At 44.2% G+C, this 19,738-nt stretch overlaps 1 protein-coding gene across 1 annotated transcript in view; it reads right to left on the reverse strand.

The window, feature by feature from the left end:
* Slit3 (slit guidance ligand 3) overlaps positions 1-19,738 on the reverse strand; it is a 579,279-nt gene that overhangs the window by 149,937 nt on the left and 409,604 nt on the right. Inside the window, exon 6 of the mRNA XM_046421334.2 lies at positions 595-666. Coding sequence (XP_046277290.1) covers positions 595-666 — 72 coding nt within the window. The remainder of the gene's footprint in view (positions 1-594; positions 667-19,738) is intronic.

Consider the following 19,738-nt stretch of genomic DNA (forward strand, 5'->3'; position numbering starts at 1 on the left):
GAGGTGACAGAGGGGGCACTTCCCTCGTCTTTTCCACCCTGCTGCGTTAAGGTTACTGATTAAAGTTTGAATTTGAACCTGAGATGAGATCCCAGGAGTGATGGCAATGGCTGGACTTTACCAGGTGTTTGGCATCCGCCCTGTCCTGTGCTAAGGTCCCTTTCTGATTCTGGGCAATTTCAGCTGACCCTCTGGTGCTAGCCCCTCTCTCATTGGCCCCAGACCTGTAACCTGTCTCCTCGTATGCCCACTCACACAGACTCCGACGGGCTGTGGGGTGACTCCATCTAGCCCATCTGTCTCACGCAGCCACGAGTACCGAGGGAGCGTCGGGGGTGCAGTGACTCAATTGAGACTTAATTAGTAGGAACCCCAGTTTGTGGGAGGTGAGAAATCACACTCTGCTGCCTGCAAGCACTTTGGTCAAGGTGAGCCGGAGGGATCTCCCGGTTCCCAATTTTAATAGCACTGCAGCAGAAGATTCAGAAAAGCAGCCACACGGAGCCCCCTGCACACACACTCCCCCTCTCTCCTCCCCGCACCGGCACACACCACACGCACGCACACAAGGCAGCGATCGCAAAACCGACTCACAGGATCTCCAGGTCGCGCAGCGCTCGGAAGGCTCCATCTTCAATGCAGCTGATGCGATTGTTATCCAGTTGCCTGTGGAAAAGCAAGGGAGAGCGTGAAGCTGAGCGGGGGCAGCGCAGAGGGCCACCGAGCGCCTGTCCCTCCACCCCTTTGCAGGCTCTGCTCGTCCCCGCCAAGAGCTCCTGCAGAGCCAGCCTGTCTGCCACGCTGCTCCGTCTCTCCTCTCTGACTGTCTGAGAGAACTACACAGACGAGCGCACCAAAGGCTGTCAGGTCTCAGTAAATATTAATTGCGCATTTTTTTTTTTTTTTTTAGGCAGAAGGGAGTAATTTCATTACATTAGGGCATCCAATCCATTACGAGCTCTTACCGTCATGTCACTGAAACAATTTCATTAAGCTAAAGGCCTGTAAATCATTGGAGGTCACTGCTCTGCCCTCCGCGACCTCCCAGAATGCTTTTTCCCCTCTCCCTCGTCTCCCTTTTACTGGAAGTTGCAGTCTTTCTGCTCTGACACAGCGCTAAATCTCAAGGCTTTATCTGCCCAAGAGCGGCACGGGTGCATGGGGAATATACCAATTCCAAATTAGACTCAACTAATCTAATTTTATAGTCTTTTTATTATTCTAAGCACCAAATGTCTGTGGTGGTTTGATGTCTCCGTGCATTGTTATAGGGCCCATCTGGTAGGTCATTCTATTGAAGCATTTTCTGACTAAATACAGATTCCCTCAAACTGCATCATCACCCATCATCGACATTAAAGAAATTCATTGATGGAAACATTCATGATGGAGAAGAAAAAGAATATTGTTATTGCCTTAACGATGTACCACTTGCGTTTAAATTGGGGAGAATTAAATGCACCTCTTTCAGGATTCCTTTCTTTATTTCCCTTTCCATCCTATGCGCATGAAAATAATGTGTTTTTAAAAGATGTCTTGACTAATATGCATTCTAGTTGGGGACTGAGGGATTTTAGTGGAAAGGTAACAAATAGATGCCATTTTCTCTAGATCAAAAAATGGATATCTGATGATAAAGTCAAGATATTTACCATGACCACACCCAATTTTAATATCATATGTATATCTCTAACCCATTTAATTCTCTCTCAAAACAACAAATAGATGTTATCCAGAAAACAATTATTAATATCAGATTATCTATTATACTTCGAAGAGCACACCATGGAGGCTGACAGAACTACCACTATTCTAAAAAACTCCTGATGGATGCTCATTTTTTTTTTCTTTTGTCTCAGAAAAAGTGAGGACCTCTCAAATGAAGGGATTTCCTTCAGCTGAAATTTTCATATGTAATTTGCACTAATCTATCCCAATACATCTCACTGAACCTATCTCAAAGCTACATTTGATAATCCTCATGGAAGGTCTTATTTGTTACCATAGGAAGAAAGAATTAAAACTAAACTCTTATCATTGAAAATCTATACAGATATACAATTGTGCAAATGCACACAAGCGAAACACACCCCATCGGAGTGATGTCGCATGTTATAGATAGGTTCTGCCACAATGTTGTGGGACTCACATCGCCCCAATAGGCATTCATAAGACAAGACTCAGACATTTAGAATTTAAAGATACACAGGAGATGACGGGTCTCCAGGAAGCAGAAGCTTGGGTTGACCAGTTCTCTACCTAGTGTTCCAGGTTCTCGCTGATGCCCACGCACAAGGAATCTGAGACCTCCCTGCTTCTAATTCTTCCTGAGCTGTTCTCGGGATGGATTTGCATAGCATCCTTTCTGTGGATTTCCTGAGGCACCAAGGCGGCCGATTCTCTGCAGAGGTTCTACTAAGGCAGCCTAATGCTACTGCCTGGCTTCTATATCTATCATCAGTTTAAGGGAGATGAATCAACACCCCCGTCCCACGCCAAGGCCACCAAACCTTACCAAGCAGAAATGCAGTGGAGTTGGCTTTTGGCTCCCAGAAATTGTTCAATGAACATGCTGAATCCGGCAAAAATGGCACCGTCCGCCTAAGTGGAAAAGCATCTAAATCATCAAATTGGGAAGCCTGGGCTGCGGAGAAGTGGCAGTTTGAGGTGCATCTGCTTTTGTGCTGATGTTTCAGAGAGGTCCTTGCTCTTGGTGCATTATTTATTTGCTGGATATGGGATGTGTTTCCATTCTTTTTCTTGAGAGCATCAGAAACCCAACAGGAGACTAAATATACAGAATTTTTCATGGGAAAATATGGAATCTCTCAGAGAAAAGAGAAAGTCATAGAAGGAAGAGAAAAAACAAAGTGGTAGAAAGAGAACAAGTAGGGAAAGAGGAACAGAGTTCTAAAAATCCACTAGTTAATGTGCCGTCAGTCCTGTGCCCAAGACACAAGGTGGTGTGGACAAAGAATCTTAGAGAGGACCCTGATCATTTTAAAGCTGAGAACAGAGAACATTATTAAATATGCAATGTTTTAATATTTTCAGCAGCACACCTAGTTGTTTACTGGTAATGGGGAAAACTGAGCTGTAATGTAACCAACTCTGTGGGTGTATTTTATAGTTTAGTTTAGCACATATGAATTGTATTAAAATTTAAAAATTTTAAGCTGTGAATGTGATTTTTTTTTTTAGGAGATGTTTATTTTAGCTGAGATTTTCTTCTTTCATTCTAATCAGACAAAGATAAATCAGACAGGAACTATGTCCCAGTCTCGAGGGTCAAAGATTTACCCTCAAGATGCACCATTCATTATGAGAACCAGGGGGACGCACTGCCGTGGGGTTCATCAGGCAAACAAAAACCACCCAGTTCCTCCAGTTCCAAGCTCTTGTATCTTCGTAGCTCTGAACATTGGAGTATTCACAAAAGCCCAATTGATAGCCTATAATTATTCTTGATATTTCACGCAGATAAACTAAGTCACTAAAATAGTAAATACATACTTGTTCAGACAGGTTTCTTTTTCTTTCTGAAATGATAGCTCAGAGATATAAAAGTCCTAAAGCACAGGAGACAGGAGGCAAAATAAATGCAAGCCCAGCATTTCTTTGAGGATGATGTGGTGGAGTGCTGCTGAGCACAGAGAACCTTCCGGAGCTGAGGCCAGAGCATCTCACTTAGTAGTTTGCTTCGGGGGGTCGATGTGACCAGAGGCCACTGATGTGTACTCTAAGCTCTCAGGTCAAAGGTCCACACTGTGCCTTTGAAAAGACTCATTCAAAGACCCTCTCAGAAACAAATCCAAAAGCACATGGTCACTCAGAGGTGTGGGCAAAAACAAACTCTGGAAAAGTGAGCAGAAGGAACTCAGCATTCTGAGGATGCACACCGGCTTTTCTGCTTTCCCTTACCAATAACACACACATTTCCCGCAGCTGTTGAAACTTTCTCCTTACTACATGAATACGTACCCCAGTGCCTAGCACAGCGCCGGGTTGTTCACAGATGGCCACTAAGGGTTGTGGAATGAGTCCTGCTATTGAAGGTATGCAGGGCTGCAACCTAACTATGTGGAAGAAGCACCATCCCGGCACAGCCCTGTGGCCCTTCTAGCAGCAACGAGAACGACAGAGAATTCTCTCTGATCCCACACTGGGCTGCACACCCGTGGGGTCCTGCCTATCTGATACATAGACCTCGGAGGACCCCAAGAAGGACTCCTGAAATCAAGTGAGATTTCCAGGGACCCAGGGTAAGGCCGAGGGGCAGGAAGGCCGGGGTGGAGAAGGCAAAACTTACTCTTTTTTGGAGGCAACTTTCACTATCCTCTACTTTATACAGAATCCTCAGTTTGAATTATACCCTCTTGTTTCTGAATAAACCAAGAAGCCCCCAAACGTTTCATGATATTAAATTAACTGCTGCAATTTCCTGGGGAAGCTCGGGTTTCGGTGAACAATACGAGTGCTAAGGTGACACCAGAGTCCATTTAGGAAGGAACCCTCAGACCAGAACTGAACACAGACGCCCTGAAAGCCGCGTTCTGACTGCTGCATTTTTATATTCGGAGAATATAAATAAGTCAGAAAGAAAAGCCAGCGTGAGTGAGGACTTAAAATGATCTCCACAGATGACAAACAGGGAGATGGCACTTATGTAAAAATCCCTGCTCATAAGCACAGTGTTCTCCTATTATCACAGTTCATCTCTTTTGGTTACAATTTCCTATTTCCTAATTGAGGTGGATTACAAATATTTTTTTGGGTCCAAATATTTAAAGAAATACATCTAAATCTTTTTCTTAAAAAGGGTTAAAAAACCTGAGTACAATATTAAAAGCAATTTATCTCCCAATAACCACCAAGATAAATAAACAAAGAGGGAGAGGGAGAGGGAGAGAGACAGGGGTGGGGGAAGAGTAAAAAAAATTCAGGATCTTAATAATGCATTTTTGTCTCCATGAGAAATACCTGGAAAATAGAAATCTCCAGAAACAGGCTTTGGATATCTGGAAGGATTGAGTTCCCAACTAGTTAACTACATGCACGGTCTCTGCATGGGGGCACAACCACCCAGGTGTTCTTGTCTCATCCAGATGTTGTGGGGCCAGCATCTCCTGGGTGGATGGTGAAACGTCTCAGGGCACTGTCATGGGGGGGTGGCAAAATCCAGCAGCAGCATTTTGCTCCAGGACTGCAGCTAGAGTCACTGCAGTTCTTTGTGCTAGACAGGAGAAGCTTAGGCTCAGCACCCTCTGGAGTTAAACCATTTGCTAATTTGCACACAGCACAACTATCTAATGTGCAAAACCTGTATGAGATTAACAAGGGAAGCCTGAGCAGATATCCCATGCAAGTCTATCTATCGTTATGGACACCAAAAATTAATTAATCCAGAGGATCAACAGAGTATTACTAGGAGTGTGTGCTGTATTAGGTACCCAGGATACAGAATGAAATGCAAGACGTCCTTTGAAAATATTTGGAAGAAGGTTGCCTGATCTGTGATTTTACATGTGAATAGTCTTTAAAGGACTAAGAGAATGCTAAAAACTGAACTAATTTGAATTCGTTGTTGAGGAAATTTGTATGTTGGTACACATGTATATTCTGGATGTACTTTTCTCTAGACCTGGGAGAAATACAATCTTGCAACTCTATAGAAAACCCTGGGGATCCCTGCTTTCATAAAACAGGCAGAGGAGAAAACACGAGGCAGCCTGACATGCTGTTCCTTCTGCCCTGTTATCTAGTTGTCCTTTGAGCCGAAAACAAAAAATTTGGGAGTGCTTTGGACGGTTGTTTTTTATGACATTTTAACATTCTAAAAAAGTCATTATTGGAGAACAAATCATAGATGCTCTGTCTGCTGCTGGCTGGGGTCTTTCACAAACTAATAAAGCTCAAGGTTATTTTAACTGGCAAAAGGAAAAAAATATGTTCAAAAGAAATGCATACACTTCATATAATTGAGTACTGGTCACACTTTGTAGGCAAATCAACACTTGATCTAAGACACAATCTGCTAATGAATTGTCACGACTTCTCATCATTAAGGAGCTACTGTAATTCCATATTAAAACAACATCTCAAACGAGCAAAAGGAGGTGAATCTGTTATTTAGAACATTTAGTTCATTCATCCACCAGACCCAAGAATGCATGCATATAGAAATGTTTACTGACCCATGAATTATTTAAGTATCTACACAGATCTCTATCTACAGAACTGACAATTTTATGGCTGTTTTTCCAACATACATGTAAGTCCTTCCTATTACATGCATGTAAATACAAATGCATCTAATAAAACAGGTAAAGCAATTGCAGACCTCTGACATTCAATATGTATATGATATATATATTAGAGAGAGAGAGACAGACAGACAGATAATAGATTATTAGTATTCCAAGATTTCAATGAAGCAAACCTGCCTCGTAAAAGACATAGTCCTAGCTTTTCTAAGCTCTCTGAACAGAATAGCCTGCCTAGAACTTATTTGAAAATTGAACAGAAGTCTGTTTTAACAAGTGTCATTCTGTGTACTTCGCCACACAGCTAGTGCAACACCTCTTATTTAGTAGATATCATATTGCTATTTGACATGTACAAATTACCACCAGGAGAATAAGTGAATCCACTGCAGCAGATGCTCTGGAAGCCAGCGCTACCATAATGCAGGCACTGGTGATGTATTAGCAACAAAGAGACGCACCAGGCCTTGGAGAATAAAGGGGTTTCACACGTTACTGGGAATTATCAATAACTCCACTTCTGTTTTTACATACTTTCCTCTACATCAAGCATTTGGCAAATGAATTTGTGCTGTAAAATGCAAGTGGAGAATCCCTGCGAATCGATTTAGCATTAAGGATTGGCATGGGGAAGAAGTGGAGTTCCCATTTGGGCCAGCTTAAATTTGAAACTTTCCGACACCTCTCGATAAATAAAAGGACAACTAGAACAAAACAGAAAGTGAATCTAACCAAAACACCCCTGTTCATTAAGAGAGAATTTCATCTGATTCCCAGCAACTTTTAGACCCAGGGACCAAGGAAGGCGCAGTTACTGTTCACAAATGCTCAGGTTTTAGGGCTGACTCCAATTCTGTGGTCACCTTCCATCAGGTTTAACGGGTTTCACACCTAGGTTGACCAATCACCAAGGTTTGCCCGGGACTTTGCCTGTTTTAGCACTGAAACTTGGACATCCCCTCCTGTGATACCCCTGGGGCTGAATCAGTTGGAAACACTCCTCTAGTGAGGCTGCTAGGAGCTGTAGAAGTAGCAATTGTTCTGTGGACTCTCGACCTTCCTCATCAGAAACTGGAATTTCTTTGTAAGAAGTATCCGTGTTTTATTCGCTGGCCTTGCTGATGTCATGAATAGTCAGAGGCCGGACAAATCAATGGCTGTCTCCATAGCAATCAGGGCAGGTCTAGGTTTCCCTAGCTACGCTCTGGAGTGATAACCATCTGTGTGTGGCTCCTCCTCAGCCCAGGCGCAGGAGGCGGGGGAGAGTGAGAAACAGGGAAGATGAAATGTGCTCTTGTTAGCAGGCATGGAAAGTTATCTCCTGCATCTCTACTTTTTACTCCTTTTTCTAAATCAACTGGAGTGAGGCACTGAGAGGTTTTATTTCACCCCCCATGGGGGGTTTGGAAATTTTCCCATTGGAGATGAACTAGTCCAACTGTGTGAATGTGACCAAAAGACAGAGGTCACATCAGAGGTCTTTCTTGCTAGATACCAGGTGGCACAGGTGGGATGCTGGTTTTGTTCACACACAGGATTGTTAGCATCACCTCTGTGGGGTGAAGCCACCCATCACCCCAGCCTGGGGATGACTCCCTGACAGTGCATAGAGGCTACATGTCCCACTTGGACCTCCACAGACAGATCTTTGTTTGACTTTAAAGAGAATCACACTGATTTCTCATCTAGTAATGTGGCTATTACTTCCCTGAATTTATTCACATTTCCAACCCATACAAAGAAACACTTGGGAGGCGCTCAGTATTTATTACCCATGTTTTGTCAAATGCAATGCCAGGGATTTGGGGATTTCTAGTTGAGTCAATTAAGTGATTTCCATCCATTGCCCACCTCAGTTTCTTCATTTGTAAAATGGAACCAGTAGCAGGCAGCACCAAACATAGTTTTAAGTATAAATGAAATGTATGTATTCTGAAAATGTATTTCTGGCATTGCTTAATTTTATTTGCTTTAAAACTAATAACATTAAACAAAGGAATGCATTGTTACATGATCTCCAAAGTCTCTTTCAACTCTGAAGTTATTTGACCTGAGACTGATTTTTTTTATGAGATTCTTAAGGAAAAGTTCCTGTTCATTTTTCTCTAAACCCTTCCCTGATTTAAGCTTATCCCCTCTCCCTTCTTTTTCTGTCCTAAACCAAAGAATCTATTGTTTGAGATATGCAATATATTCCAGGGCAGCAGCTCAGGCCCACGTGCTTTTCTTGCTCCTCCAGCCGCCGGAAAATTGAAACATGAGAAGCCACTGAAAACCTACGGCAAAGGAAACACAGACTCTTCTCTTACCCAAAGAACGATGCTCACAATCCCCACAGGAAGAACCCCAGAAGAGAAACTGCAAATTTAACCTCATTGCTTGATGGTTGTTTCCAATTAATTGCCATCAAGTAATGTAGTGAGCACCGAAAATGGTCAATGCCACCCCACCTCTGGTGTTGGATTCCTAACCTTGGTCTGAACATAAACCTGCAGTGACTCCCTGTGGCTGCATTATACGTCATAACAAAAATGCCACCACTATCCCACAATATTATAGCTCACACCTGTATCCACTATTTATTGAGCTGAACATCTTAAAAATCATGTTGGTTTGGCTTCTTAACACCCCTACTTTACAGAAGAGGGAAGGAAGCCATTGGGGTGACATCTTTGAAACTAGTTTGAACCCAAGTCTGCTCGTAATGGCTCTAAGTGCTGTCACCAACCTGGAAACAACTCGGCACCATGCCCGACATGCACTGTGCAAAACCCTTGTGTGCTTTCGTCTTTCCTTGCCTAACTTTCACTGTCCCTTGTCTCTTTCTCTTTGGGGAAGCCCTCATTGTCCTTCAAGGCCTTCCTCAAAGGACACATCCTATATGAAAACTTCCTGTCAAAGTCAGGCAAATTGAACCCCTCTCTTCTGTCTCTCATGCACCTTTGGTTGTCCCTCCAAACACTTATTTCACGGCAGCAGAACTACTTGTAAACCCACAGGGAAGGCTCAGCGAGGTTATATAGCATCATCAAGGGAGTTCAACCTGCCTTCCTGACCCAGGAACCTCAGGCTCACCCTCAAAGTCTTTCCACCTCTCTCTGGCCTTCCAAGTGCAAAAAAACAGGGAAGTGCTAATGTGGCTACGTGGGCCTCACTCAAGTTATTGTAGGCCAAAAGAGGCTGGTGAGGAAAGCCAGGATCTGCTCTTGGCATCTGTCACTTCCATTGGCCTGCAAGCCTCGTTTCCAGAAGATGGCAGGAGAAGCATTACCCTCAACAGTGACCCCTTCCTCCCCACTCTGTCCCTCAGTTAGATTCCCTGGGTGTCCAGGTCCATTTGACTTTCTGCTTCACTGAAGGAAGCAGAATGGGTTTAGCACTCACTGTCAGGTGCCTATACCCTGAGGAGATGCTGTAGTTCCAGGTCACCTGCTGGGACCCAGGGGGCAGCAGCTTTCCCCAGACTGGGGAAAGCTTAGTTCTTCCCTGAACGGGAGTATGACACACCCAGAGAAGTGGCCCTCTGTGCTCGGGGCAAGTTGTAAATTGCACAGATTTTAATCACACAATCACATTCTGTGGCACGCCCTCCCCCACTGGTGAGACAGAAGCTGCAGGTGGAAATAACCAGGCAGCCCTAACCACATCGTGTAGTGGGATGTCGGGGGTCAGTGGCCATTAGCAAGGCATCACTCAAAGGTATCTTTGTGGCAGCAGAAGCCAATTAAAGTGTGTCTTGTAAGCTCAGTGTAAGGGGGATATCAAGGCTTCTGTAATTAACTGCTGAAAAAACGGGCGTTGAAACTCAGCAACATGGACAGAGCTGATAACTACATTCAATCGAGCTAATGTGCAGAATTGAAATGCCCCAGGAAAAGGCCAGCTTGGTTTGTTTTTTTTTTTTACTGTTACTTTTAAGGAGTAATGAACGCCCAGGCTCATCAGCAACAGGAGAGCAGCTGCCTTATCCTTCTCACCTGCCCCGCAGTTTCTGGCACACAGGTGATGCTTGGTACAAAATCCCAGGGGTTACAGGAGATAACCTTTCACACCCACTGAGATGGCCATCATCAAAAGGATGGAAAGCCATGAGAGCTTGGTGAGGATGGGGGCCATCAGAACCCTCCTGCTCTGCTGGTGGGAATGGAAAACGGTGCAGCTGCTGTGGAGAGCTCTTGGTGGTTCTCTCCAAAGTTAAACACAGATTTACCATATGACCCAGCAATTCCCGCCCTCGCCGGAAGAATGGAAACAGGTGCTTGGACAAAAACTTGCCCACAAATGCTCATTGTAGCACTATTCACAAAGGCCAAAGAGCAGACACAACCCAAATGTTCATCAGCAGATGAGTGGATAAACAAGTTGTGGCCTAGACACACCAGGGAGTATCATTCAACCGTTTTTTTTTTTTTTTTTAATAAAAGGAATGGAGTGTGGATACAGGCTACAACATTATATCAATTTCAAAAAGGGGGACAAAAAAACACATATCACATAATTCCATTAACATGAAATGTCTAGAACAGGTAAATGCAAAGAAACAGAAAGTGGCTGAGCAATTACCAGAGGCTGGGCAGAGGGGATGCACAGCGAGGGCTTGATGGTACAGGGTTCCTTTTGGGGTGATGAAAATATTTTAGAAGTAGATAGGAGTAAAGTTTGAATACTGTGGATGTACCAAGTGCCAGTTAATCATAAATTTATAATGCTTAATTCAGAGCCTAATAGTTCCATGAATTAGACGTGTAATAAATGCTGTGTGTTCTTTTTGAAAAGTGGGTTAGTTGTATATTATATGAATTTTGCTCCGGGCGGGGGATATGAAGAAAGGAACAGAGAAAGAGAGTTTCAGGGAGGAGCTTTGTGAGGACATCACATTGTGTGGGTAATTTCTCTTGCCAAAACATTACAGGGACAAGAAGGAGGGAAGCCTGGGCAGGTTACACAGGACAGGATGAGAGGGTGGACCTGATTCCGCTCGGATGTGAAAAGGAATATCTTGGCATCCATAGAGCAAAGAGAATGAAGGAGAGAGACATGGGTAATTTAATCTGCCTACTTTGGGGGTTATTTATAGTGAATATAAAAGATATGTTATTCCCAGCTTGCTTTGGGGACTCTGCCAGTCACTCTGTCTGCAAGGAAAAAAACAGTGTCAGTTTACACAAAAATGATGGGAATGGTGAGCTGGATGGGAGAAAAATCCCGAGTCAAGTATAAATATGGCGGATCAGCTGCCATTGCCCCTTCCCACATCACCTCTCCATCGGTACTAGCGACACAGATAACTCCGCAGAGGGTGTTTCCATTTTAGAAGGGAAGCTCCTGAATGTCTCTTTGCCCTCACACAGACTGGTTCTTTGCCTTTCTTCTCTGTGATGGTTTCACCTGAGGCCTGGCTGTGTGCTGGGCAGAGAGAGAAGTCTCTTTCACTCCAAGCGAGGGAGGCCTGTGTGGGCTCCCAGGAGGGAGTGGCATGGGGGGGGGCTGGGGAAAATGTCCGTCTTTCCTTAAGGCTGTCATAAATTCCCTCCCAGCTCTTTTTGGATCACCCCATATCTGTCTCATCACATGCAGCTGAGTAATCCCCAAGCACTGAGCCAGAGGAAGAGGGCAGAGAAACATGGGAGAAAGGGCTGGAAACAGAGCAGCCCCACTGAACCCTCTCCCCACAGGGTGCTGGGCCTTCCTGAGTGCAGGCCAGTTCTCCAGCTCCCGGGATCAGAGAATTCCACGGCACCGGCTGCTCTTCAGTCAGCCACGACAGGCCTGAAGAAGGGTCTACTTCCTCCTGACTCCAGAAAAGGGACCTGAGTCCCAGAGGCGCTGCCCAGAGGGGGCCATGATGGCAGGAGGGGCCTGCTTTATTGGGAAAAGCAGACCAAGAACATTCTGCTTGAGAATCAGATGGCAAGGATCTTTGGCCTTGTGGGTTGTGGCCCAACTTCTCAGGGCTAAAATGTCCCCCCTCAGTGAGGCAGCACTGATAGCAGTGCCTCCGGGGCCTGCAGAGCTGACCTGCAGGCCTGCTGATTCTTCACCCAGGCCCTGCGTGCACACTGAGGGCTTGTCCAGTTTGCATCACAGGTTCTCTGAGGAGTCACATTCTATTCTTCATGGTGTGTTGAGAAGGTACGTGTGACTGCCCTTCTGTTTGGAACAGCTAAGTGGAGGCTGCCTGGTGGATTGGAGATCTGCACGTTGGGTGGGAAAAGAATGCAGCATGAATGAATGTGCTATGAACGTCTGCTGCAGCCAAGTACCTGGCTCAGAGCCCTCCAGAGTACTCGAGTGGAGATTCCCACAGAGCCTGCCGTGAGGACGCCGCCAGCCCTCTCGCCTCTGCAAGTTGAGGGGGTTCCACACGCGGCCAGCTCATGGTTCCTTCAGCCCCCTTCCTTGAAGTCTCCCTTCCTGCTCGGCTCCCCCTTGTCTTAGAGTAGTATATCTCTCCCTCCCATGAGTCACAAGACAACTTTTAAAGAGCATCCAATAATGTTTACAGCATTCAATACTTTTTTTCACCTTTTAGAAAGCCAACAGGATTCACCCCTGGATGGTACCCTCAATCTAAGTGACTCAGAGGAGTTCCAGAGGTGCAAAGGCAGAGAACAGTCCTCGGACTTCTTCTGAGATTCCCACTGGAGTGCCATGGAAATGGGTCCCCACTCCAGGAGGGGTCTCAGGATCCACACTGCTTTTCCTGACAAGCTTATCCTATTTATATCCTTATTAAAGGGTGACTGTGGCTTTGATGTGAAAAGACAAGGTCCTTTCAAATAGGACCTGAGGCGGAAAAAAAAAATCCTCATTTCTAGAACAAAATTGCTGTTTTCTCCACTATACAGACTCCATTTGCTCAGTTTTCCGGGCTTTGTCCCCCTGTGCCTTTGAAACAGCTTCCGTAGTTGTTGGGCACCCGGCAGCTTTTTAGCACCCTTAGCTGTTCCTGGCCTTGGAAACCTGTGCACGCGGCTACCAACAGATGAGCCTTCTCCTTATACTTCCTTATACTTCCTCGAGCTCCCAGTGCTATTGGTTTTTTTGGGCACGACTTCTTTTTCAAGTTTGTCTCCCAAGGTTTCCATTTCCATCCCAGGTCACTCACTTGCTTTCTTGGGCATTCACACCCTGAGAATAGTCTTAGCTCAGGTCACACCCATCTCCATCCCCTGTACTGCGGTTCCCAGACCCCTGGTTGAAGGGTTGTTTGTGGAAGGTAGAAGGGGGTGGTCACTGCTGCCAGCCTTCTACACGAGGCTGAGTGGGGTGAGATCAGTAGCCCTGTTCCAGCAAGGGATGCATCTCCAGGACTTCAAAACTGAAAGGTCGAAATGCATCTGATGGAAGGAAAGGGTTGGATAATCAGAGCTAACATTTCCTTTGCCAATGATGGATAGCCACTTTGGAAATGTTTCCCATCTGCTTTTCCTCGGGTCAGCACTGCGGTGGAAGCAGGGGGTGGGTAGAGGGATGGGGTCTATTTCAGTCACGATGTTCTATCCTAGCCCCTCCAAGAAGAGAGCGGCACCAGAATTGTCTCTGTACAAAAGGTTTGCATTAACTGTAATGAAGCAAATGACAAAATCAATAAAGCAGGAATTGCGCGGCTGTCATAAAGATGATGTAAATCCAGGGTTCGCGATGGTTATGAAGCTATTTAGAATTGTAATTAAAACCAGCACCATTTTTTTCAAGATAAAAGCCCCTTTGACAACCATAAATGCAAGCTACAGGAAATTTTCAACAAATATATTCAAAATTAATGTATGGCACAGAGATGGCATAAATTAACAGGGGATAATCCATAAGCCCAGTCTTCAGAATGTAAGAGCACCGAGTAAAGAGATTTCGATTTCACGTTTGGTTTTCAAGCAATGTGGTTTTCAATTTTAATCAAGTTAAAGCTTGACAGAGCACTTAGAGCCCCTGAGTGAATGGCAGGTTTCTGACAACTACTCTTCAGTGGGACTGAAAATGCTGTCTCTGTATTTGCCAACTAGAGATCTGAAGGGACTGGTTATTTTATGCATCTCACATATTCCAGAGAAGAACTCAGAACCGGTTGGGTGTGTGTAGAGGAGAAGGTGATCTCTTTGTTTTATTTGGGAGATGGAGTAGAAAGGGAAGGAGGGATGTAATGTCAAAGTCTTCCAAGGAAGTTTTCTTCTTTGGACTTATTTTCTGAGCCCAGATTCCAACTGAAACACTGAGAGTTTTGGGAAACAACCACCTACCTACCGACCCACCCACCTAAATCAGAGCACCTTTATCTACCTTTATATCATTAACAGTACTGTTTTGGATGCTGAATATCTCCCAAAGGTCCATACTTTAAAGTCTTGGTCCCCAGGGTGTCACTACTGGGAGGTGGTGGAACTTTAAGGCGAGGGAGCCTACTGCAAGGTCCTTAGGGGACTGGGGGCATACCTTGAAGGGGACTGGGGTACCCCAATCTCTTCTATAGCTGGTTCACTTCCATGAACATAAGGAAAGCAGTTTGCTCTGACATATGTTCTTGCTATGACATGTTGCTCTCCCCAGAGGCCCAAATGAATGGGGTCACTAGATCTTGGATTTTAGAACATCTAGAACTGAAAGCCAAAGTAAACCTTTTCTCTTTAGAAGTTAATTGCCTCAGGTATTTCATTATAGTAATGGAAAGCTGACTGGTATAAACAATTTACCTTTAGCTAGTATGGGCCACAACTTTTCTTAAGAAGATTCCAGCCCTCTGGGTGATTATAACTATAGACTCATAGAATATTGGTGTTGGAAATGATCTTGGAGATTGTTGGGTCCAAGTCCATTATTTTCAGCAGAAGAGGATTAGAGAGAGGATGAATTACTTAGAATCATAAAATAGTATTTAACAGAAAAGTCAGAGCTTGATCACTGATGCCTTCAGTCACATTGTTTAGGGGAGGAAGAATGACACATGAAACACCAGTGTAAAAAATTAAGACCATAAATGGTGATTGAATTGTGTCTTCAGGTCTGTAGTGCTGTAGGATTCAGGGATGTTTGTTCTCTCAATCTAATTTGGGCTTCAGTGTGGTGAGGAGGTAGGTGCTTAATGGGTAGGAATTGAGGAGTCCTAGGGATTTAGAGGAATAGTCATGTTTTTTTTTTTTTCCTGTATTTTATGGTGGTTTGACATCATGAGATGGGGAAGCCCACCAGGTGGAAGAATTTGCTCCTTCCAGAGATAGTTAATTCCTAGGGATATTGAGTTGGTGAGTTTAACTGTTGGTGAGTTCACATTTCACACAAAACCAACCCATCCTGGGCCCATGCCCTTAACCACCTCCTTCATCTATCTCACAAAACAATCCAATATTTTCCCTGCCCTAAGTCAACCGTGGACAAGAACTGAACAGTCAGGGAAGCCCCCATTCCCAAAGACCCACTAATTACTCTAATTAGCCAGACCTAAGTTGTTTCCCTACCCTGCGTTTCCCATGAAGATCCCAGCAAAAGCCATGGCCCAGGTCTCCCCTGGTGCCTGCTTCTGCCGGTTGACAAGTTCTGGTGTTGCCCCTGCAACACTGCAGGGCATGGTCATTTCTGAGGGAATGATAAGTAACATTTCAATGGCATCGACTTCTCTGCATCATCATTCAGTCACCCTAGTGCCCCAACATGGACAAAGGACCCCAGGACAGCTCCTACCAGTTCTCAAGTAATCCTGGGCAAATTTAATCTCCAGTTTTAAAAAGGAATGGTTTAGATTGTATGGTTTATTTCTTAAAACCCTTTTTAGCTTGCAGAATGAAGTGAATTCTAAGTCCCCTGTTCAGTAGGCAGAGAGCCAGCAGCTGTGGAGGAGCTGCGTGCTGGCCGACCCACTTCTCACAAAAGCACCTCTCAGACCTGCTGCAGAAGCAAAATGGGCAAAGGAAGAAAATCATTTTTTTTCTCAAAATCTAATTGCATTAAGTAGCAATTCCAGAAAAAGCTCTTGGATTGATAGTTTACCAAGAAGATTCATCTTCTGTGACAACGAACAACCAGCCAAGAAAATCTGCACATCCACATCTCAATTATACTGGTTGACAGCTGGCTCCCCAAACTGTACAAGGGCCCTCTTAACTGCTGGGAAGTTGCTAACATGGTGAGACACATTCACAGTGGACCCAAATGAAGTTCAGGGCCAGCCCTTGATTTAGGAAGGCCTGAGACATATAAAGAGGGTCTGAGAAAGTTTGATAGAAGCCATTCAATCTCCAAGGTGTACAATGAAGCAACTCCTCAAGGTGCCCTGGCTTGGGAATTCAGTGGGCAGCACAAAGATGAACCCTTTTAACATTAGCAGCAGAGCATCAATAAAGGGCTGTGGGATACATAACTGGAGAGACCAGCCTTCCCTTTAGAGAGAAGCAGAACCATTTCTAAAGCAGAGCTTTAGAACAATTGCAAATCTTGACCTGGGGTGTATTCATTTTTCATGGAACTATAAAACATATCTAGAGCTGACACAGGGTCAAAATAACCCTTTGGGACATTTAAAGTAAAACGGGGGAGGGAAAAGTCACATTAAAGAGAATGAGGACAGGAACATTTGGTTAAGGAAAAATTTGGAAAACTACTTTTGTTTCAACTCCTGTGATATGTCTTAAGTCTGGAGTATAGAAAACTCCAAAAACTGATGACATCTAATTGAAATTTTATGGAGGTCCCCTCTTCCTTACTTTTAGTGTTTTGGGCCAAATCACCATTACTCAGCCCTCTCCCCACCCATTTCTCTCTAGTCTTTGATTCCTAAAGAACATCTAAGGGAAAGCAGGCTCTTATCTTCTTGGTTGTCTGGGCTTGGTCACAGTGTGGGCTGGGAATAAGGAAGGAGACACTGTGAGCCTAGCTGCTGGCAGACCCACATCAAGCATCGCCTGCTCACACCATCACAAAGGTGAATTTGCCCCATGACTCAATATTTGTATTTTCCCAGTGAATCTGGATTTTTTCAGTGACCACATATAGCCAGGATCCCACCTGGAACTTGGGTGTGGTGGTGTCTCTTTTTAGAAAGAAGCAAGCAAACATATAAGGTTTGTGAACTGATTATGCTTAAGTAGACAAAAGCGATATTCAACCAGTGATCTAATTGACATTTTACTTGGGCAAGAGAACTGGGGCCGGCCTGTCGGCGGGCAAATTCATTTTCCAAAGGTCATGGGGTTGACTGCTGGTGATTTGTTGTTGAAAGATATTTCAGGGCTGGTCAAGGCCACAATCAGAGATGCCCATGGAATACAAATAATTCCCCTCACTTGAACCTGGCCGTCACAGCTGTGGGTCAGTGTGGTTGTTCCTACGCAAGTGGCAGTGATGGTAGTTTCCAGTTAAGGAAGGTCAGTGGGGGCAGGGACAGAGGTGGCACGGACACAGCCAGCTCAGTGTCCTGTGAGCTCTTGCTGGGGAAAGTGCCTTCCTGGCATTGAACCAGAGAAGCGAGTGAACAAAAGTTCACCCCTTCTCTGGGCTGAGGTCAGATGGGTTTCTTTAACTCAAATAATTTTTAATACATAAATACATATGCATGATAAAATAAAGTTCAAAGAGTATAAAAGAGTGAAAAACAACCTCCCTGGCCCTGGCTTCCGGTTCTGAAGTTTGTCTTCCTGGAAGCAACTGCTATCAGAGTTTCCCATGAATGAGTCTATAAGTATTTCACATTTATGAAAGCATCTAAGAACACACAGGCCCCGTCATTCCTTGGTATATGTGGGGGATCAATTCCAGGACCCCCTCAGGACACCAAATCTGCAGGGGCTCAAGGCCTTATGTAAAATGGCTTGGTGTCTCACAGAGCCTGGGACTGTGCTCAGACTCCTCACAATACCTAATGTGGTGCAGGCACTGCACAAATGGTTGTTAGACTCCTTTGTTTAGGGAATAATGACAAGAAAAAAGTCTGTATGTGTCCAGTACAAACATAGCATCTCCCCAATATTTTTGATCTGTGATTACTGAATTGGGGGACACAGGACCTGGGTGTGGAGGCAGAAGTGTACATTGTTTTAAAACACAAATGTTAAAAAAAGTGTCCGGACCACTGTGCGCCTTGTGTTCTCATGTCCAAATTTCGGATGTTCTTTTGTATCAGATACAAAGATCAACCTCCTTCCTCCCAACTTCCCTAAATGAACATACCAGGGTTCTTCTATCTAGTGTCCTATTGATGGGCATTTGGTGGCTCCCAAGACATCTTCTACAAATGACATTTACCTATATGTCTTTGGGGACTTGAAGGAGTTTCTCTCTTCATAAAAGTTAAGTTGATAGATTGAAGAGCACATGTATTTTCAGTATGCACAGTTGTCAGATTACCTGTGAAGGGGTCACACGGATTGTTACTCCCACTGTCAAGGTAGAAGCCTGCCCCACCCCTGCCAATCCTGTGAATTCTAACCAGGTGCTCCAGGAAAGAAACCTCTTTAATCGCATCTAAATTCCTGGGAAGGAGCTGGAGGAGCTTTCTGGAATCAAGACAGCTATGACCACCAGGTATTGATTAAGCCTTTCTTTGCTAACTTATCTTAGCTTTCTAACACACCTGGAACACACAGGTTCTCCCTTCTCTGCTATTTGTTATCATTGTTGCTAAGTAAAGTATATGTTCATTGTAGAAATATAAAAAGCAGATAAAGTGAAAAGTAAAACAAAATCACTCTTTATTTACCCAAGGGACATGAAAAGACAGCACACAAACATTGTATAATGAATCTTCATGGTGGCTTGATTCATTGGAGTCCAAAAGCCCATCACCGGGGGAATGGATAAGGACTGGAGCAAACCCATTATGATGGCATTCTACTCTGTTGTAAAAAATAGCCAAGTGCTGCCAGACCACAGACATAAGCCGATGCTGAGTGCAAGAACCTGTCTACACAAGGCAACTTACTCCATGACTTATTTATGTGAAGGAGTTCTAGGGCAAAACTACAATGACAGAAAGCATATTGGTGGTTGGCAGAGTCCATGCATGGCGGGGTACGTCGTGCTCGTGTGTGTGTGTGTGTGTGTGTGTGTGTGTGGAGGTGTGAAGGACCTTTTTGGTGGAGATATTACGAATATTCACTTGTCAAAATATGTAGAACACTATGGTTGGGAGCTTTTTATAATAGGTAAGTTATACCATAAAGATAAAATCACATAAGTTTCTATCACTTATAGGTGACTATTGTTAGTATTTTAGTTTATGTCTTTCAGACTTTTTTCATGTAAATACACACACATGTTAAACTACATTCAAACTTAATAGACATTTCATTGTATTTTATTGTTTTCATTAAATGGGAACATGTGCTTTAGTAATTGCTTTTTTACAAAAATCTTAAAAATATATTGGTTACCTTGTTCAATGGTTTAACTTCTGTCTGAAGCTGTTTTCTTGCTCCTAACAGAAGTTTTAATCAGCTTCACCTTCCCACCCATCTTGATCGTAGGTAAACATCCTCCCAGGAGAGTAACCG

Source organism: Marmota monax, unplaced genomic scaffold (genome assembly GCF_021218885.2).
Source record: "Marmota monax isolate L192 unplaced genomic scaffold, Marmota_monax_Labrador192_F-V1.1 WCK01_AAM20220418_F8-fsc00084, whole genome shotgun sequence".
Taxonomy (NCBI): domain Eukaryota; kingdom Metazoa; phylum Chordata; class Mammalia; order Rodentia; family Sciuridae; genus Marmota; species Marmota monax.